Source organism: Streptopelia decaocto, assembly GCF_964273445.1.
Source record: "Streptopelia decaocto genome assembly, chromosome: 1".
Classification (NCBI taxonomy): domain Eukaryota; kingdom Metazoa; phylum Chordata; class Aves; order Columbiformes; family Columbidae; genus Streptopelia; species Streptopelia decaocto.
Genome location: NC_138663.1, coordinates 42,769,249 through 42,790,680, shown reverse-complemented (window position 1 = coordinate 42,790,680; position 21,432 = coordinate 42,769,249). Strand labels below are relative to the sequence as shown.

The following is a 21,432-nucleotide window of genomic DNA, read 5'->3' as shown; positions in this document are numbered from 1 at the left end:
TGGGTGGCTCTTAAAAGAGCCTTTGATTTAGATGGTATAGAAACAAAAAGCTTTAGCCGCCGAAACCGTAGAGGGTGCGTCCCTGGCGCTTAAGGGCATAGACTACGTCCATGGCTGTCACGGTCTTTCTCTTGGCGTGCTCGGTGTAGGTGACAGCATCACGGATCACGTTCTCCAGGAACACCTTCAGCACTCCGCGAGTCTCCTCGTAGATGAGCCCCGAGATGCGCTTGACGCCGCCGCGCCGAGCCAGGCGGCGGATGGCCGGCTTGGTGATGCCCTGGATGTTGTCGCGCAGCACCTTGCGGTGGCGCTTGGCGCCCCCCTTGCCGAGCCCCTTCCCGCCCTTGCCTCTGCCAGACATAATTCCCCCTTTTGTCCAACAGAACTGTGTGCCGCTGCTCGCCGCGCCGCGGTCTTTATGGCGAGAAGTCCGACCTGATTGAGAGCAGGGGCGGGCACCGCTGCCGAGGGCGGAGCCTGCGCCTCCAGCCCCCTCCGCGAGCGCGGCCAGGCGGGGTCTTCGCCTTTCGATGCTCTCGGGCTCCTCCCTGGCTCCTCGGCCGGTTTCGCCGCGCCGGACTCCGCCTCGGCCTCCGCCTCGCTCGCCTTCCCTCAGCCCCGGTGCCCCTGAAGCGCCGTTTCCCGGCATCTTCTCCTCCGGGCGGGGCGGCGGCGCGCACGCCTTCCTTCTCTGAGGGGCCGAGCTCGCTCCTGTGCAGGGAGCCGGCGGCCTTGAGGCCTCCGCGGACCCTTGTGAAGATCGTGCTGACCATGTCTCGTTAGTTCTGAGCTCACATCGCAAAGACTCCGTGGTCGTATTGAGAACTGTCTGCTGAATGAAAGGACTGACAGGTCCCCTTCATGTCCTCATGCTCATATTTGGCCTGTGTTGTGAAGCATCAGGAAAATCAGGTCTATGCCTCAACCTCTTATAATTGGTCATGCTAAAGCCACACCCTAAAGCACGAAAAATGATAGATGTTATATCCAGGGAAAACAATCAATAAAGACGCAGGAGAAAAAGCCATTCAAGGCTTTCCAATTCAAATATATCCGCTCTGACTCGATGAGTCCCTGGCCTACAAATCAGTAGGACCTAAGGGATCATTTTGATGAGACATCAGTTGTTGTTCTTACGCTCTTTTTTGCTGGCTTCTGTTACAGATGGGATATTGGCCCAGGTGGAAGTTTCCTGTGAGTTACCTGTTTCTTTCAGTATTACGATCTTAAGTCTCTGTCTGGAATGCAATTCAAAGAGCAGTACAATCTCAGGGCTGTCCTACTAATAGCCCATACATTTCTTCCCACTCTGGATCCATGGTGATATTCCTAATGGCAGAAACAAGTTCTGATACTACATTCTGTATTCTTCCTCTGTCCTTCCAGACTTATGGCTTGTGTGTCCCTGATTCTGGCTCAATAAAACTAGTGTCTCTTTCAACACTGAAAAGACCATAACCAGGTGACCCTGCTGCCCTAGGGAAAAGGTGACAAAAACCAAACCAGAAGAGAATGTAACAAAAATAATAATAATAATAATAATAATAATAATAATAATAATAATAATGATTATTTAAAAAACCCCACACAACAAACCAACCAAAACAAAACCACAAACCAAAAAAAACCCCACACAAACAAAACAACAACCAAAAAAAAAAACCAACCCAGAGCTAAGACTATTTACTCTGTTAGGATAATAAGCACCTGTTCATCCACTTAGGTTTTAGTTCTTTTTTTTCCTTTCCTTTCTTTTTTTTTCTTTTTTTTTTTTTTTTTGTCCATGAAGGATTTTTATATAAATGAGCATGCATTAGTTCTCCAAAGTTAATACTAGTATTACACAAATGTTTACGTTATTGATCAGCAGGTCCTTTTCTCAACAGCTTTGGGTAATTTGGGCTATAAGGTTTATTTTCTGGTATGCATCTCCTATTGGAGTTTGGGTAAACCCAAAACTGCAGCTGTTTTCTCTACCAAGAGGACCAAGATTTAGACTTAATACACTTACTATGGAAGCCAGTCCTTCTTTCTGGGACCAGATCATAAAATGCAAGTTGCAGGCAAAATAGGTGAAATGTATTCTTGAATGTGCCCACACTGTATATGCATAATCTCATGAGCCTGTGAAGCCAGATTCCTGACTTCCTAGCTGTCTGATAGCAGGAGTGCTGAGTGACTGGCCTCATCTGTATATAGTGGGGAAACCCAGGCACCAGACAGCCCTTCCAGTGCCCCTGGCAGTCTGGATGACATCCTAACCTGGGACAGTGCTGCTCTGGCACCAGTCCATGGACTGCACGGCTGCAAAGCATGTACTGTAATAAACATAAGCTACAGCACAGCACTCATACACACTGAAAAACTCTTCAAAAGCTTTTTTTCTCCCTTTTATGAGAAGACAGACATCTTACATTGCTGGCACCCAAGAGGTATCTTGACATACTCCTGCTCCAGAAAGATGGCACAATCAGTCTTTTCTGGGGCCAGTACCTGCTTCACCCCCACACCTCTGAGGATAACCAGCAAGGTAGCATCATCTAGTGAGAGTACCTCACATGGTGTGTGACACAGTGCTTTGGCTCTCGGCAATGGCAGAAGTCCAGCCAACACAATGTCTGGGTGCCACCATCACTGTTGTGCTGGTTTGACTGAAAACTAGCTAATTTTCCTTCATGCAGTTAGAAACCTTTAACTGGCATAACTGTCACGGTCATTGTTTGTATTTAGTTTGAGAACAAGAAGACAACACTCTGTGACAGAAATGAAGTTTTTAATTGTTGCTGTCTGGGAGCCAAGAACATTCTGAACTCTCTGCCCACAGGTATGAGGCAGCTAGGAATGGTGACCTAGATGGGGTAGACCTTGACTGACATCCAGACTGATCAATAGGAATATTCCATGCCATTAGTGTCATGCTTCATATTTAAGGAGAGCTGGGATCTCCTGGCTAGGTGAGAGTCAGGAGGGAGCTGGGATGGACCAGTACAGAGACTTGTTCTGGTTCTCCTTCTGCTTTGTTTTGATGGAGTTCTGTTCAGGAGTTTCTTTAGTTTGACCTTTTGCCATCCTGCCACTTGCAGAAGCATGTGGGCCTTTCTGCCTTTTTCTCTCTTCTCTCTCTGGGATCAGCTGTTCAGGACCAGGGTGCTGCTTCCCAGACTGTCTGCTTGGTGTGGATGGATTTCATGAGGAATTGCATTAAGTGTATTTTATTTTATGTTCTTTTTCCATTTTCTATGTATTAGTATATTTTATTATTATTATTTATGTTTTATTTTTTTCTATTAAACTGTTTTTCTCTCAGTCCACAAGTTTCTCCTTTTATGATTCTCTCCCCTACTCAAGCATGAGGGGGAGGGGGATATGAGCAAGCAGCTATCATGGTTTTGTTGGTAGCTTGGCTTAAAGAATGACAACTACCTATGTGGTAAAAAAAATGGGTTGCCTGCTAACCCAAATGTACCTGAAAGCCTGTCACATCAGGATCTGGGGTGTCACCAGCCAGGGAGATGGCAGATTGCAGACCAGCTGTGCATGCACTACGTGCCAAATAACACTTTGTCCCTCCATAGGTACCAAACGCGATTCTGGGTGGACAGGGAGGGGACACATAGATTGGTCACATTGCTTGCTCCCTCTTACCAGCATTGACAGTGAGTGCCAGCACACAAATAGGAAGGGTGGAGGGCAGAAAGCATGCAGAAGTGCCAGTGGGTTGTGAGGAGGAAGAGTGAGTTGCTCAGCATCGCTCTGTGTGAGTTGCTCACTGGTCTGAGCAGCCAGGTTTCGGTGCTGACAGAGAGGTTGCTTTGAAAGGACAACGTAGTGGCACTCCTCCTTAGTGGAATTCTCTATTAAACACAGGCGAAAGAGAGGCAGTGTTGATTCAGAAGATTATATCTTTGGGGAGCCATGGCTGATAGACCTTCCGTTCATGTTGTCTACCTTTCATGGACGGTTTGTCTCAGGGCCTGAGGTCCTCAACTGCCTGTTGATGACTGCATTCAAAGCATGCCAGGGTGGTCCAGAACACAGTTTGTGAAGTGCCTTGGGGTAGTTTTAGAAAACCAAAGTACTTCACAACATAGATAATTCTGTTATTTGATATCTGACTGACAGTGAGGACATTTTCTTTGCCTGTGCATGAGAAAAGTGAGAATATGTTAACCTTGTAAACTCCCATACAGTACAGAACAAAGTGCATAATTTTTTTCCTCATTAGCTGTTCTGGGAAAGGTTTAGGTCCCCTGCATTTTTGCCCTTCCACCCCCCCGCCAATGGGGTGTGGTTTGGGGTTTTGATGGTTGGTTTTTTTATTTGTTGATTTGTTTGTTTGTTTTGGTTTTGGTTTGGGAATTTTTTGTTTGTCTGGTTGGATGGGATTTTTTTGTTTGGTTTCTTTTTTGTTTTGTTTTGCTTGTTTGTTTGTTTTCTTTCTCAGGAAGGCTACCTTTCCCAGTGTCTCCTGGATATGGACAAATGCAGGTTTTGGACTATAGGTTTTCAATTCCCAAATGACATACCATGGCAATGATGAAGGAAGGCCACTACAGGTGCCCCAGGCCTTAACCAAGAGTACAAGGACGAGTGTGCAACATTCCAGAAAGCTGAGTCTACAGAGACAGTCATCTCTTGCCCTACCCTATTTGTCCTGTGCACTATAGATGCTTAGCCATACACTGGATTTAAAAGGTCTTGTGTGTCCTCATTGCACTTCGGAGTCTTAACAACAGCAGCAGCATCATTAGTGCCATATAGGCAGAGATTTGTTTGCTGAACTGCAACCAGTTTGTAGTTTGGTAGGTACCACTTTAAAATTGCTTAGCTGAGATATAAAAGCTGTTAAACTGTGCTGGCTGGTTTGATCACATGAGTTATTATGTTCATAACTTGGATGAAGTCACTGAGGGCAAGTAAGGTATGGGTGTAACGCTGTAACAGCAGTGTAATCATGGTTGCAGGGACTATTTACACCTCTTTCCTGCAGAACATGTATGCAGCAGTGCAGCACATAACTTAAAGGCCCTCACCTAAATCTCTCTGGAAATTGTCACTTGAAGGAAGGACAGGGGCTGTGGTGCAGAGGCATGTCAGCTGTACTTCCTCCAGCTGTCTAACAATGGCTGAATATAGGACTCACCTACAGCAGGTAGAGCAGCCTATTAGCCACATTTGTGTGTCTAGATCTCATGCTAATGCCTTCTAAAAAAATTGCCTGAGAAGGAGAGCTACTGTGCTACCTTTCATTATTGAAAACATACCCAAATATAACCCAGAGATCATTTTCTTAGGAACAAGTACTGGCAAGTCCTAAACCAGAGATGGGAATGTTTGACAGCTCTCAGATGCAGTGTCAGCTGTTGGCTGCGGTTCATGTGTCTCCTTGCATGTGCCAAGAGGTCTTAATATAATAGATAACTTCAAAAGTTGGACACACCTGGGTACTGAAGGGAAATGACTTGTACAGTTCAGATTGTAATCCTGCGCAGGTTTGTAATGTAGTGTAGTCTGCTGGGATGCCCATGAGGTAAGAAGGACTGAAGTCATTCAGATGTAGTAGACATAACAGTGACGGTCTCCCCAAAAGTATCTCTGGAGATCCTAGCGTCACTCTCCTCCTCTTTTAGTGAATGATGAAGTCTACCTCCCTCCAGCCTCATTGAGAAAGTCAAACTGCATGTCAGAGTCTACAGGATGAAACTGCTATTCCTGACCTTTATATAATCTTTCACTACATTTTTTTAGTCCGAGTACATCTGTCCATCCCTCCTAACCTATCTGCTCTGACTTAAAATTGCCAAGTGTGCCTTAACTTTCCAAAATTTTGTTCCTTCATGTATTCCTTTCATGTAGAAAAGGGCACGTGTTCCAAGCAGCAATTCTATATTACTAAAGTTACATCTTTGCTGCAAAGCCATTAAAAAAAGAAAGATCAGAGCTTCTGTGTCATGAAATTTCTGAAGTTGCTTCAGTTTATTTGAATATAGTAACTGTTGGAGATCAGAAGCTGCTACACACATTATTAGCTGTCCCTCTTGTGAATGGGGAGAGGTGCAACTACTGGGAGAAAAGCCAGGCAGACAACTGGAATGGTGACCATTTTAGCCACCTCAATTTCAGCCACAAATAAATGTGAATCAGCACACTGTGAAGCCACAACTGAGGGCTGGAGTATTTAAATCTCCTCCAGTGAAGGTTATTGAAGTAAACATATATGAGTTCAAAACAATAAGAGTAGGCAACATGAATTTTCGTTTTGCTGACATGGCACTAATGGTCTATGCTTTTCCTCTATGTGCTATGAAGGGTCTCGGTAGCTGCCAAATGCCACCTCCTTTCAATGCTGCTACTATGTAGTCAAGTCAATGGAACGTCTCATTCATTAATCTACAAACACATATAGGATATAGGCTTTATATATATATATATATATATATATATATATATATATTTATTACCTCAGTTTTGGTAACTTCTTAAAGTGTATCTTCAATACCCACATGCACTAAAATATATTTAATTCCTCTATCCTTCTTTTATGTTACATAACTTCTACAAATAAGACCCTGAAACTCCCAGTTTGATTAGTCCTTCTCTCAACTGTCTTCCTGTTGAGGTGTTACAGAGCTCAGGTGCACTTTTTCTGCAACCTTTTTTGTGATTTTTTTTTCCCTAGGGTGGAGGTTAATTTTTTCCCATTCATTGCATTTATTCACAGTTTCATATTCACTAAACCCCAATTTTACAGCAAACTAAAATGTTTTCAAGTTCTATACACATTTAGTATTTACAAAACAGCCATTGCAATAAAGCAAGGAGGTGAAAATAGAATTATACTTACCTAAAACTGCCTATTCATATTATCTTAAATTTTTGTTGCAAATTCCTTCTTAAATACTGTGTTTATATTAGATGTTATATCTGGCTATATCAAAGGAAATCAGAGGGCAGGGCTAAAGTGTAGTCTTTGTGATTCTTAAATAACTTCAAAAGACTATGGATAAAACACCATTATAAAATACCTTTATATTCAGGTACAGATTAATGAGATATTTATTTCAGAGCTCTGTTCTGTTTAGCATATTACATCACCTTCCAGAAGATATCAATATTGATTTAATGCTTCCTGGTTCTTCAGGAATGGCTTATGGCCTACCTCCCCTTGTTAAAACTCAGGTTATCACAAAGCCCTCTGATTTCTGTCCTGAAAGCATTTCCTCATTTCAGTAATAGCTGCAAAATGCATAAGGAAGAATTAGGTGGATTATATTTAGAGTGTGAAGAGGATTCAGAATTTGCTTTAGATAATAAACCTTTGAGTAGATATACTGTGTGACATGAAACAAACAAACAAAAAACCCCACCAAAACCAAACAATAATATGGTTTTAAGTTCTACTACCATAGAGAAAATACATAACGAAATAATACTCTCTGGGTAGTAAAAGCATAACTATTAAACTGCTATGCAAGCCCTTGCACATCTTAAATTACTAAAGAGACAAAGATAATTTCAGTAAATACCACCAGAAGTTTAGGATGTTCCTTTCTTTCATGAAGCTACAGTATTGTAACATCAGATGTCTAATAAATGTTTAGTTAAAATCAAAATGCAACATGAAAAGCAAATAGCTTGATTTACTTAATAATTGGTACAGATATTCATATGGAAAACAAACAAAAGAAAGAAAACACCAAACACATGGAAGCAGGGGAAGTTTGCCTCCCTTCTACTAAAATTCCAGGAAGACTAAATAAAAAACCTGTATGTTCATAAATCTCCAATATCAATAAATTGCTTATGGCTATATAATAGGTGCAATAGGAGGTTGTACGAGACACTATTTCACTAGACTTTAGCGTTTTAGGAGGTAAAACACATGGTCAAAGGAACCGGTTCTTAATCCATATTCAGAGCTGAAAGAGGAGTTTGTGTTACTTCCTCCTCTTCAAAATCAATTTAAACTGTCAAAATAGCTTTAAAACGGCAGATTTCGACTTTGACCCCGAGAAAACCCTCTAAAGAATCAGAGTGAGGCGTTGCTGTAACATTTATGTCAAAAGGAAATTTTTAATTTGCAAGGAAAAACAAAAGTTTCTCTCTTCAGAGGTCTCCCAAGCAGCAGCACACGGGATTTATCGCTTCTCCTTTAACTCAGCTCGTGTGTTTGCGGCTGGAAACTCTCCCGAACGCAAGTACCTGCTCTTCTTCTCCCTCACCGGGGAAATGGGGCGATTTGGTGGTAGAAATTCCGGGGAAAATACACTTTTGTTAGTCCAAAGAAACACAAATCGAGCACACCGAAGGGCTCCCCGGCCGTGCAGCGGGGCGGGCTCTGCAACGCACCAATCACCGCGCGGCTCCTCTCTAAAAATACGAGCATCTGACCCGCGCCAGCCCAATTGTCTTCGTCTGCTCCGCAGAGGACGTTGCTGCGATGTCGGAGACCGCTCCCGCCGCTGCCCCCGATGCGCCCGCACCCGCTGCCAAGGCTGCCGCCAAGAAGCCGAAGAAAGCGGCGAGCGGCTCCAAAGCTCGCAAACCCGCGGGCCCCAGCGTCACCGAGCTGATCACCAAGGCCGTGTCCGCTTCCAAGGAGCGCAAGGGGCTCTCGCTCGCCGCGCTCAAGAAGGCGCTGGCCGCCGGCGGCTACGATGTGGAGAAGAACAACAGCCGCATCAAACTGGGACTTAAGAGCCTCGTCAGCAAGGGCACCCTGGTTCAGACCAAGGGCACCGGTGCCTCTGGTTCTTTTCGCCTCAACAAGAAACCTGGAGAAGTGAAGGAAAAAGCACCCAAGAAGCGGGCAGCTGCTGCCAAACCGAAGAAGCCTGCAGCTAAGAAGCCTGCCAGTGCAGCCAAGAAGCCCAAGAAAGCGGCGGCGGTGAAGAAGAGCCCTAAGAAAGCCAAGAAGCCGGCGGCCACCACGGCGAAGAAAGCGGCTAAGACTCCTAAGAAAGCAGCTAAAGCTGGCCGCCCCAAAAAGGCAACGAAGAGCCCGGCCAAGGCAAAGGCAGTGAAGCCCAAAGCAGCCAAGCCCAAGGCGGCCAAGCCCAAAGCAGCCAAGGCAAAGAAGGCGGCGCCCAAGAAGAAGTAAATCGTACCAGAAAGAAGAGGTCTTCTCTACCCATTTTGCTATTCAACGGCTCTTTTAAGAGCCACCCACACTTTCCCTAAAGGAGCTGAGGCACCGAGGTCGGCAGTAACCTTACAGCAAGGATCCGGTAATTCGTAAGTCGCCAGAGGTCAATTGTGTCTTTTGTCCCCTGCGATTAACGAAAAAAAAAAAAAAGCTAACAAGCACAGTATATTGCGGTGGCTTTGGGGAAGTGTTAGACTTACATCTTTTGCCGAGTAATTGGCTTGATTACCGGGAAGCAATGTTTTATAATAACGATTTGTTAAAAAAACGGATGTGCTTTTTTTTTTTTAAGAAAATATTTTGTTACAAAAGTTATGCAATTACCAGCCACGCTACTACTGAGCCATGTCTAATCTCTTGTATTATTTCTCGTGTCTCCTTAAATGCTTTTATCTGTTTGGGGGAGGAGGGGTTTCCTTACTGACCCGAAAATAGCCCTGAGCTTCCATTCCTTTTGTTCTCGATGAGAAAGAAAAGGATCTTAAAATATTGAAAAAGACCGCCCTGAGTAAGGATTGGCCAGCAGAGAGCTCGGCCCGCTACCCCTCCCCCCCCCCCTCCTTTCCCAAAGAGGATTACGCTTTGAATCTCTGATGCTGTTCCAGCCACTCTCAGAGAAGAAAAAAGCGGAAGGGGGAGGGACATGAACTATCGCCGAAATACACTGTTACTGTTCCCATGTTCTCTGGCGTAAAGAGCTAAACAGAAAATAGCCCATACTAGGAAGAACTTGCTTTGGGAAGGCGTTTTGGCACGACTTCGTGTTAACGAAAACATAGTGTCGCTATCAGTACCAAACCAAAAACGCTGTTAATAAAAATTGAGGAAAAAAAAAGACAAAACACGGGTTGAGTAATTCATATAAAGCAACATAACTGTAGTCCGGATGACTGAGCTCTTTCTATGATGTCGTGGGTGGCTCTTAAAAGAGCCTTTGGATTGTTTTTCGGACGAGACAAAGTGCTACTTTTCCCTTGTTCACTTGGCTTTAGCCTTGTGACTATCAGTCTTCTTGGGCAGCAGCACGGCCTGGATGTTGGGCAGCACCCCACCCTGCGCGATGGTCACCTTGCCCAGCAGCTTGTTGAGCTCCTCGTCGTTGCGGATGGCCAGCTGCAGGTGGCGGGGGATGATGCGCGTCTTCTTGTTGTCGCGGGCCGCGTTGCCCGCCAGCTCCAGGATCTCGGCCGTCAGGTACTCCAGCACGGCCGCCAGGTACACCGGGGCGCCGGCGCCCACCCGCTCGGCGTAGTTGCCCTTGCGCAGCAGCCGGTGGACACGGCCCACGGGGAACTGCAGCCCGGCCCGCGACGAGCGCGACTTGGCCTTGGCCCGCGCCTTCCCGCCCTGCTTCCCGCGGCCCGACATCCCAACTCACTCGCTGGCTTCTCAGAGCAACCGGTATCACAACGGAGAAACCAGCACCGCGCCTCAGCTATAGCCTCGCTTTCCAACGTCGCCCCTTTGCTGATAGGCTGAGAAGTAGGTCTCCTGAGAACAGCCAATGAGAAGGTGAATCGAATTCTAACCAATAAAAAACGTCTATGTGGGAGTTAGACTGTTAGGTTGTCTTTTGACCAATGAGAGTAAGCAGAAGTAATTCTGTCATTTGCATAAGGTAGCTATAAATTGGTGGCACACGGGTGATTGCCTTCAATTCGCTACCTTACTGTGTGGTTGCGTGGTGTCAAGGGCCGGTGAGAGACGCGCCTTTGCTGCGATGCCTGAGCCAGCGAAGTCCGCTCCTGCGCCCAAGAAAGGGTCCAAGAAGGCTGTCACCAAGACACAGAAGAAGGGCGACAAGAAGCGCAAGAAGAGCCGCAAGGAGAGCTACTCCATCTACGTGTACAAGGTGCTGAAGCAGGTGCACCCCGACACGGGCATCTCGTCCAAGGCCATGGGCATCATGAACTCGTTTGTCAACGACATCTTCGAGCGCATCGCCGGCGAGGCCTCGCGCCTGGCGCACTACAACAAACGCTCCACCATCACGTCGCGGGAGATCCAGACGGCCGTGCGGCTGCTGCTGCCCGGCGAGTTGGCCAAGCACGCCGTGTCCGAGGGCACCAAGGCTGTCACCAAGTACACCAGCTCCAAGTAAATCCGTGTTTGAAAATTTTTTTAACCCAAAGGCTCTTTTAAGAGCCACCTACTTTTTCCTTAAAAGGGCTGTGCAGACTAACAGAAGAAAACTTGTCAATTTCTTAATGTTCTTATTTCAATTACACTTTTTTTTCTAATTCCTGTTTACAGTTGGTTTTGACAAAAAAACAGTTATTGTATTTTATGTGCTAGGAAACATCTATTTTATCTGTGCAACGTAACTTTTTTTTTTTTTCTGGGTGAGGTAATTTATACTTAGAGTTTCAACAGTTCTTTTTTGCATTACATTACTTTATAGTTTTCTAGTCTGGAAAGAATGTTTTCACTAATGGAAACTTATCTTTGTGGACTGTTGTAAATGTTGTAAGGGCATCTACCACTTGATGGTGCTCCATCCTTTTTTTTTTTTTAATTATTTTTTTGTAGAAGTGAGAGGTGTTTACAATGCACTGTACTGGAAAAATATTTATAGTAACTGGTAACTAGGGAAATTTATTGTAACAAGCTGCTACTAATAGACCAGTGATTAATAAAACAGAAATACTTTCTAAAACTTATTTTTCTTCAGTGATTTGCTTAATAGTTCTAGTGTGCATGTGATTACTACTGCAGTATCATGCATAGTTTCTGTGACTGTTTAGGTTGAGAAAATTACCCTCTTAACTAAAGGCACAAAATGAATATGGATATTATTTCTTATCTCTCTGACCTTTCCTGTATCATTAATTGTACTAAACTTAAAAAAACAGCTGCTGTAGGTTGACATAATAAACTATGAGAGTTTATCACATAGCTACTAACCAGTCCTAAATTCTTTCAGCTAGAACCTGGGGGCTTCCTGAATCACTCTATCACATTCTTATGTAATTAGATGCACATCAAAGCCATTATCACCTTCTCTCAAAATAGATATGAATAATCCTGAGTTCCAAGCATATTCTTTGGGCTTGTTAACACACTTAATCTATACAGGTATCACAAAAATCACAATAGTCACCCTCAAATGACTGTGAATTGCTTGGTGGTGGGGTACAGAGGCAGGCACTGGTTCTCTCTTAAATCGGCAACCTATTTATCAGTTAATGTCAGCATAAAGGCTGATAAGTACCTCACAGATTTTATTTCTGTTATCCACGGGTTACATGTGTCCTTCATACTCCACCCTCCAGTAGCTTCAAGCATAGTTTAGAGAAATACTCTTGAAATTTCTTAGTGCAAACTGAGGCATAGTTTGCATATCCTGGGCCTCTCTGTGTGTCCAGTACCTAAAAAGATGAGTAAACTATGGCGTACTCCAGTCTCTAGGATTTTCTGTAGTGGGATGTGTGGGCTGCTAGAAAGAGTCTCTAGAAAATATTGTATACTAAAAGTGCTCATATTTAGACAGTGATGAGGATCATCAGAAGAATTCGTCAGTGGCTTTCATAATTTGTCGTATAAAAGTAAAATTCAGTTACATTATCCTAAAATAGAAAATCCTAGTTCAAACTACAGCTATCACAGGTCAGCACTGTTTCTTGAGTTACAGTAGGTTCCTAACAACCCGTACTATGGTAAATTTTTGCCCTGGTAATTTCGATTGCAGGCTGAATCGATTCTAATGAAGCATTACTAGTTCAGGTAGCTACTCAATATTAATTACTATAACCCTTGTATTCCTTACCCTTTGCATCTCCAGTCTCTGCATGAATCATTCTAACTCAAGGCTAACTTAATTTTCCCTTGTATATTTTGTCTATGCAGTAATTAATAAGGTGAACTTTGCCATCAAACTTGTTGAACCTGTCAAATCACTGTTACCTCAATAAAACATTTTGCAGCTTCTCCAGTTTTAATAGAAAATAGTATATTTCAAAGCAATTAGCACAGAGAGAGGAAGAATTAACAGCAATTACGGAAAAATATTTGGTCTCATGTACACTTTGATGAATGCTTTTGGCCAGTAATGAAAATGTGCCTGTTTCAGATTGTAAAGGAAAAAAAATGAGTCATTGGGCTCCAGAAACCTGGTCTTGGGGTTGTGCTGTATCAGAGCACAGCACAGCTTAATAAAAGACGCAATTGTCTCTGGAGAAAAGGGTTGGAAGTAACCCCTTCTCCCTTCCCAACTCACCTACAAGGAAGGAAGATGTATTACAGTGATCAGGACCAGCTCCTTCCTCAGGGACTGGGGTTACAGAAATAGAGGCCTATGTAGGTTAAAATGTTTTGGTTTGGTTTTGTTGGGAAGTTTTGTGTTGTTATTGTTGTTGTTGTTTTGGGGGGTGTGTGTGTTTTAATTTTGGTGAGGTGTTTGTTTTGTTTTGTTTGGTGTGTGTTGGGTTTTTTTTGTTTGTTTGACGTTTTGTTTATTTTTATTTTTGTGGGGTTTTTTTTGTTTATTTTTAGTTTGTTTGGGTTTTTGTGTATTTTTTGTTGTTTTGTTTTTGTTTTTGTTTTTTTTTTTCTTTTCTTTCTTCTTTTTTCATTACTTTGGGTTTCTTTGGTGGCTGCAAATAATTAACTTATTTTATTTGACTATCTGTCCTGGTGGAGAGTTTGTTCCAAAAGCATTCCTTGTCAGAAATGATACAAAGGTTCTCCCATTCATTTTTTATCTCAGAAAACCCCAGAAAGCAATTCTGGACATATTTGCATTTTGTAACTAGAAAATAAGTAGTTTGTGTCTGAAAGGAGTATCTAGGACAGCTTGGAATTTTCATCACCAGTAGAATCCACAACCTTTTGGTACTTGTATGCCTACTTGACTTACATGTAGATTTTGTTATTGAAAGGGTAACTGGAAAATGAAATAAATAATTCCTAAAATAAGAGGAGGGCACACATGGAGAATAATGGCTAAATTTGAACTTCAGATAGAGTAAGGGACCTTACACTACCTTTCCACAGAATCTGAGCTATGAAGAAATGCATGTATCTCTTGTATGCATCTCCTTTTTTTTTTTTTTTTGTAACAAGTAGCAGCCACTGCGATGTAAAACAATTTGAACACTCCACATGGTAAAGCTTTTTGCCTTGTGCTCTTGGGACACAGCAAGATTAGCATATTCAGTCATCCCACTTAGTAAATGGAACAAGAATTACCATAGGAATGACATATCCCTAATCTTTCTACACATTGAAATATGTCTTTAAATAGGAATACCTCCTTCTCCCGTGCTCCAGCCACTACCAGACTGGACTGACCGCATCACAGGCAAACCCAGGTGCTTGGGCTCAGCTGAGCTGACTCAGGAAGCCCAGCGAATTTATCTGAATGAGTTCTACTTGCTACATGCAGGGGCTTTTAAACTCTGTCTTTTGAAATCGCTGGTAAAAATTCCATGGAAGAATTGAAATGGTCACATAGGTGTAAGGCATGGTTAGCTCCTGGAGTTTTAGCCTTAACTGCTATTTAAATGTCACACAAAAACTCATGGGGTGTGGGTGTTGTACTTCAGACTTATAATGACAACTTCTAATATTTCATTTATTGACAGGACAAAAAAATCAAACAATGAGGGTTTCTAAAACGTTGATAAAAAACAATCAGAGCTATGAACCCTTTTCAAAACACCTTAAAGGCAGAGAAGTCTTTCACAATTATTTTTTTTTCCTCCATTTTTACAGTATTTTCCACCTGAGAACATTTGCATGAAACCCTATGTTTCTCAGCAGGAAATGTCACAGGCTATAAACACCAGTGGACATCAGGAAGCTTCAAAAGAACCAAGGTTCTTTGCATAGCATTTATCTGAAGTGTGGTTTCCCCCGCTTACCCTACGGGTTCATCTCCTGGCAATGAACGAGTTAAAAAGCTTTCGTTGATGAAAAACAAATAGCTTGCTTCTGGATTTCACATAGCCGGGGCCCTGCTCTGTCCCTCCTAGTGACAGCTGACACTTTGCCATCTCCCCGCTGTTAACCAGGCTCCTCTTGCAGCGCTGGAGGATGCCGTAGAGCAGGGTAGCCCACTCAGCCTCCAAATCCCGCAACGCCCCCATCCCCTCTGCGTTGTCCTTCTCCGCCCATCCTGGCCTCCCTCCCTGCTTCTCTTCTCGAATCAGCCCGTATTACACCGCACTTGTCCGTAATGGACCCGGCTTCGCCCCCTCCCCCCGACCTCGGAGGCACCGTTCCTTAAATCCCCGTTTCTGGCACTGACTCGGGGAGCAGGAAAATCTCTGCCTGCCACGGTTAGACCGACAAACCCGGAGGATTTCGTCGTCGCTGGAGAAACAAGGGGTCTTGATGGGGACTGTCAGCTCCGTTATCCACCATCCGCTGCATTTATGCAGCGACATTTATGTGGATAACTCGGCTTCAGCGTGAACTTTCCTCCGTTAACCTTCACAAGATAAACTCGTGAGACTGAATCACAGAGTAGAGCCAATAGGACTCGGAAGATATTAAAAGCCCTTTGAGTGTTTTTGTTATTTTTCTGCTTCCCTTGCTCAAGGAATTAAAAGCAAAATAAACAAACAAATAAACAAATTAAACCACCACCAACAAAAAAAATATCTGTAGGGGCGGCTGCCGACCTGCGTGGGAGCGGTCCGGGAATGGGACCCACCGTGGGGGCGGGGGATGTGCTGCTTTTTTCCAGGCCACCCGGGGTGCCATCTCGTCAGAGTTGCGAAGTGGTGCCGTTCACACCGGCTCAAGGAGGTAGATTTCTTTTTGTCTCTTGATCACAGCCGTTTTCACCTTCCTCTCCCATTCCGCTGTTGCAAAACCGAGTTAGTGATAAAGAAATAACCAGGAATCAGTCTGTGCCGCTTATAGGAGAGAGCTGGTATTCACACTTGCCTTGATAAGAAATATATTCTAAACTAACCTGCCCACTTACCCCAGTTTTGATAAACCACATATATTAATAATCTTCACGAAAGTATCTGGCTGTACAACATACATTTGAGGCCTTGTGGCCCTTCTCAGTTTAGACCTCACATAATCCTGTCTTTTTTAAGGCTTTGTTTCCCGGATCTATGATTTGAAACTAGAACTACATAATGCACAAACGCATTCTACAACAGGGAAATAAGAGGAATATCTACAAGGCTAGCAATGGATACTGTATCTTCAGTACAACTGCATTTATACTGTTGATACCAAAGCATTCGTTTGTAAGAGAAAGAAATCAAAAAAGATTGTCCTCTTGGAAATTTCTACAGTTAAGAAACAAGAGTTTATTATAAAACCTATTACAAAATGTTGAGGTGATGTACATGTACCTAAGGGGTTTCACAGGACCCTCCTCATTTTTGCTACAATCCCCAGGTTCCAATATGAAGATGACAGTTTCATTATGTGGCAGAAAACAGATACAGAGAAGAGTAAATACTTCCCTTTCCTGCATTGAGTGAACTTAGTACCGACTCAGTCTTAGGAAAGCTAAACTCAGTGAATACCAGGTTCACAAATATGTTAGCCCACATCTCTCCTTTCCCTATACTGGAGAACAGAGATGGCAAAACTGTGGTCATGTTGAAAACCGCTACTGTTGCCCCATGATCACCAAGGCCATGTCCACAGACTGCAGAAAAATAGCCCCAGGAAAGTCAAGCAGCTGGCGGCCTCTGAGGTCAAGAGCCAGCACAAAACTGTAGGGCTCAAAAAGCAGCAAAGAGGCTCTCTAAAGCAAGACAGAAAATTGGAAGTAAGGGCAACACCAACAAGGAAAAAAGACTTCATGGTAACACAGTGACCTCCTTGAACAGCTGCAGCTCTTCCAAGAACCACTCGCCATTTCCCAGAACGTGATGAGAGAACTCCGTGTACCTCATGAAGAAGAGGAGGCGATCCACCCAGTAGCACAAAAAAAACCCGACATTAAAATTGATAATGCTCTTTCCAGTGTAACACAATCACTGTCACATCAGTCATTTCACCGACAACACTGGTAACCCTGCACTGCCTAAAATGTTTCCCTAGTGCTCTATATAGTTAACTCGGATACAGAAAACCAGTGGAACTCTCTCATATGATAGTATGAAAATGCAGCAAAAAATATAAATCAAGAAGGGGTCTGAGGCCGGGAACATCCCTCCTCGAGAAATAATTGATACAGGGTCACTGCTCGGACGGCGTGATTACTTCAGGGGAAAAAAAAAAAAAGCCCTGAAGTAATCAGTCCCGCCCCTCCCCGCCCTTTCTCAGAGAACGCAAAAACTGTTTTCACAGAGCTGCAACAACGATCTGTTGGAATGATATGAAGTTTATAGTGTTAACAAATACTGCATGGAGCAAGTAGAACAAAGTCAGGGTCTGCTCACTAAGAGGTAAAATGTTTACTCCAATGTTACAAAGCGGTACTTGCAACATTGAAGATGTCCAGACTTTGAAAAAAAATAGTTTATTAAGAATAAAATAGAAAACTATATAAACATATAAAAATGGAAGCCCTCAGTAGATAAACCAGATTTAACATGCAAGGTTTGAATACTTGCAATATAACCTCTTACCAAAAAGCTCAGGCAGGCAAGAACGAACAAGAGCACAGCTAAAGCAAACACTTGAACAAAATCGGCTTACACGTATCTGCCTGCATCCAGTAAAAAAAATCTAAAACCACAGTGACTCAACTCTTTATGACCAATGTGGGTGGCTCTGAAAAGAGCCTTTTTAGTCTGTTTTCTCTCTTGATTAGCCTTTGATGGCCTCACTTAGCTTTAGCCTTATGGCTGTCGGTCTTCTTGGGCAGCAGCACGGCCTGGATGTTGGGCAGCACCCCGCCCTGCGCGATGGTCACCTTGCCCAGCAGCTTGTTGAGCTCCTCGTCGTTGCGGATGGCCAGCTGCAGGTGGCGGGGGATGATGCGCGTCTTCTTGTTGTCGCGGGCCGCGTTGCCCGCCAGCTCCAGGATCTCGGCCGTCAGGTACTCCAGCACGGCCGCCAGGTACACCGGGGCGCCGGCGCCCACCCGCTCGGCGTAGTTGCCCTTGCGCAGCAGCCGGTGGACACGGCCCACCGGGAACTGCAGCCCGGCCCGCGACGAGCGCGACTTGGCCTTGGCCCGCGCCTTCCCGCCCTGTTTCCCGCGGCCGGACATCGTAGCGACTCAGCAGAGAAGAAGCAACAACAGCTCCACAAAAAAAAACCAGTTGCTCTATAGTGTGCCGGCCCTCTGGTTTATATACGGCTCCGGTGGAGCGTAAGCGCCATCTCTGATAGGCTGGGAAGGAGAGGATGTATAGGTAGCCAATGGGAATGAGAATCGAGAGATGTCCAATAGGCAAAGCTTAGTGCGGCGTGACGACTTGACCTCCAACACTCAACCAATAGCGATGCGACGCTGTCCAGCCGTTGCTTCCTCGCTCCGCTATAAAAGAGACCTTGGGGGACAGCGGCGCTATCTGCAGATCGTTGTGTCGTGTTGAGTGAGAGACGCAATTTCGCTGCGATGCCTGAGCCGGCCAAATCTGCCCCCGCGCCGAAGAAAGGCTCCAAGAAGGCGGTGACCAAGACACAGAAGAAGGGTGACAAGAAGCGCAAGAAGAGCCGCAAGGAGAGCTACTCCATCTACGTGTACAAGGTGCTGAAGCAGGTGCACCCCGACACGGGCATCTCGTCCAAGGCCATGGGCATCATGAACTCGTTCGTCAACGACATCTTCGAGCGCATCGCCGGCGAGGCCTCGCGCCTGGCACACTACAACAAGCGCTCCACCATCACGTCGCGGGAGATCCAGACGGCCGTGCGGCTGCTGCTGCCCGGCGAGCTGGCCAAGCACGCCGTGTCCGAGGGCACCAAGGCTGTCACCAAGTACACCAGCTCCAAGTAAATCCGTGTTTGAAAACCTTTTAACCCAAAGGCTCTTTTAAGAGCCACCTACTTTTTCATTAAAAGAGCTTTAATTTCTGTGTTTTGGTTATACTGATAGCACATTCTTTGGTTATCTTAGGGTCGTTCTACCCCAGTAATCTAAAAGGCCTGGGTTATTTTAGTATAAAAATACAAGCCCTGTCTTTGCTCCCTGCTTGTAGTTGGTATACTTACTTCTTTATTGCTTTCCGCAGTCTACTGGACCCAGCCTTTACTAGTGAATCATCACACTGCTCGTTGGGCATCTTCTCTGTGCTGTCTGTTTTCTGAGTACTGTGGCTCGGCCAAAGTATCTGGCACCTGAAATTGAAGAAAAATTAGTTACGGTGTTTGGTTTCCACAACTTAGCCCGATTTCAGCTCTGGTAATTTTTTTATCCATGTTTTTGCACCATGAATTTCTGTATTTTCAGTCACAGACATATGCTAACATAGATTTAAAGTGTCTTTGAGCATTTAATTACTAAGGAAACTTTTAGCACTTTATTTAATTGGTCTTACCTATTTAGGAAAAATAAAATCATCCGTTTAAAAGGTATGCCTTGCGGATTATTTAAGCCTTTTTTTCTATTTTTCTTTTTCCTAAGCTTTCTAGCACAAGACTGTTAATAGTTTCAGAACGGACTAACATTCAGATAAATAAGGTGTAATCGAGCGTTAACCGCTGCGATTTCTTTCCTTCTGCTGTCCCCTGGTGGGCGTTTCTGAAGTTTCTGTCACTTTACGCTTTACAGCAGCAGAGTAAGAGCACAGAACCGGAGACATAGGAAAAACTGCAACAACCGATGAAAAAGTGGTCCCGAAGGAAAGTATGCAAGCTAGACTTCCAGAAGTTAAATAGTTGCCCGAAAACTCCGGTGACAAAGCCAGCGCGAGTCCCTTTTATAGCGGCACTGACAAGTCCGCTGGAGGAAGCCCCACCTCCGAAGGTGTTATTGATTCAAACCAAAGAAAGGGAGGAGGGAGAACTGTCCTCCCCGGATGATGTGCGCTTCGATAGGGAATACGATGGTACGATGGTAAGTGTTGTGGTGTTCCGGAGCGATGTGTGCTATTTTGAGGAGATAAGCGATGTGATTCTCAACGCCGCAGAGCCATATCCCCGGCCCTCTGTGTATCCTGGGAGGAAAAGGATGTGGTTTCGCTTTGCTAGTATTGCTTGGCGCTGAGCGAAGTGTGATCCATCGATACAGGGCGATGGGAGTCTGGCGAACAAAGAGATGTGTGTGTCCTTCAGCGACGAGCGATGCGTGTAGTGGCGCGATTTGTTGCCTCCAGGCACAGAATGCCCTGTGTTTCGGCACTTGCATGGCACTGTCTGTGTCGGGCCTTAAGGGTAATGTGGTTTGTAGGGCGCAGAGAGACGGCTGTGTCGTACAGAGGGACTGTATGTGTGCATGGCGGTGCGCTGAGCGATGTCTGTGTCCCTCAGCACAGCAACATGTTTCGGGAAGTGTGTGTGTGGGGGGACGACGACGACAACCCGGCACTACGCCCTTAAGCAGTCCAAACTCTCCTCCCACCCTACACAAGGGGCAAATTATCCGGGAAGAACAGACCCCCTACATCGCCTTCGTTCAGTAGCACATACACTCATGTGCACAGATTTGCCACGGAAATCACCCCTCACCTAGTTAAAAGCTACACTTCAGTAATCACTGATTTTTTTCTTTTTTTTTTTTTTCTGTGCTATCCTTTAGCTGTCTAAGAACAGCTTCATACGGTCCCCTCAGAATGAAACAGTTAACAACCACGCTGAGAGTATCTTGACATGAGCTGGGGATAAAGCTCCCCTTTGCAGTGGAGGGATGAAGTCCCTTCTCTCCTCACAATAATAGCAACCACCACTGAGATAAATAAATGTTTTACCAAATCACACTTTAGCTTGCATACGATCTGCGCCCTTTAGAAAATCGCATGGTTCCAGGATTTTATTTATTTATTTATTTATTTATTTATTTTATTTATTTATTTTTTGAGATGAAGAGCATCTAAATTAAAGCCCGTTGGATTTTTGCAGAGGTGTCACCTCTGTGCCATTTATCGCCTACTAATATCTTCCTTTCCAATAGACAGTGACGTGTATTGTGGATTGTTTGGGAAAGCAAGCTAAGTGCTATGGAAAAAGATAGTGAGAAACAGCTGGAATTAGCATCAGAATGGATGGTTAAAAAACAAACAAACGAATTACTACCTAAACAGCACAAATCAGTTTTCCTTTGGGAGTTGCTTATCAAACTTCACCTGGAAGCCACAAGCATAAGAATATAAAAACATACGAACCACAAAGGTTAGTTTGGTGTCTTTCTAGACAGAAGCTAAATTGTATGGAGAGCTGAAAACAAATAAGCTGAACTCATTGCTCAGAGTGGATGTTAA

At 44.4% G+C, this 21,432-nt stretch overlaps 6 protein-coding genes across 6 annotated transcripts; 3 read left to right on the top strand and 3 right to left on the bottom strand.

The window, feature by feature from the left end:
- LOC309435177 (histone H4) lies at positions 1 to 364 on the bottom strand (the record flags this gene model as incomplete). Its single annotated transcript, XM_082043102.1, has 1 exon — positions 1 to 364. One exon carries the CDS (start codon positions 362 to 364, stop codon positions 53 to 55), a length of 312 nt encoding a protein of 103 aa, XP_081899228.1. The 3' UTR covers positions 1 to 52.
- An 8,039-nt stretch (positions 365 to 8,403) lies between these two features.
- Positions 8,404 to 9,490, top strand: LOC309435160 (histone H1.03). Its single transcript, XM_082043085.1, has one exon. It carries the CDS (start codon positions 8,444 to 8,446, stop codon positions 9,101 to 9,103), a length of 660 nt encoding a protein of 219 aa, XP_081899211.1. The 5' UTR covers positions 8,404 to 8,443; the 3' UTR covers positions 9,104 to 9,490.
- A 149-nt stretch (positions 9,491 to 9,639) lies between these two features.
- Positions 9,640 to 10,516, bottom strand: LOC309435166 (histone H2A-IV; the record flags this gene model as incomplete). Its single annotated transcript, XM_082043091.1, has 1 exon — positions 9,640 to 10,516. One exon carries the CDS (start codon positions 10,514 to 10,516, stop codon positions 10,127 to 10,129), a length of 390 nt encoding a protein of 129 aa, XP_081899217.1. The 3' UTR covers positions 9,640 to 10,126.
- Positions 10,517 to 10,864: 348 nt separating this feature from the next.
- Positions 10,865 to 11,808, top strand: LOC309435174 (histone H2B 1/2/3/4/6). The gene has a single exon (XM_082043099.1). It carries the CDS (start codon positions 10,869 to 10,871, stop codon positions 11,247 to 11,249), a length of 381 nt encoding a protein of 126 aa, XP_081899225.1. The 5' UTR covers positions 10,865 to 10,868; the 3' UTR covers positions 11,250 to 11,808.
- Positions 11,809 to 17,573: 5,765 nt separating this feature from the next.
- On the bottom strand, positions 17,574 to 18,346 carry LOC309435167 (histone H2A-IV). Its single transcript, XM_082043092.1, has one exon. It carries the CDS (start codon positions 18,279 to 18,281, stop codon positions 17,892 to 17,894), a length of 390 nt encoding a protein of 129 aa, XP_081899218.1. The 5' UTR covers positions 18,282 to 18,346; the 3' UTR covers positions 17,574 to 17,891.
- A 162-nt stretch (positions 18,347 to 18,508) lies between these two features.
- LOC309435173 (histone H2B 1/2/3/4/6) lies at positions 18,509 to 19,093 on the top strand. Its single transcript, XM_082043098.1, has one exon. It carries the CDS (start codon positions 18,633 to 18,635, stop codon positions 19,011 to 19,013), a length of 381 nt encoding a protein of 126 aa, XP_081899224.1. The 5' UTR covers positions 18,509 to 18,632; the 3' UTR covers positions 19,014 to 19,093.
- The last annotated feature ends 2,339 nt before the right edge of the window (positions 19,094 to 21,432 follow it).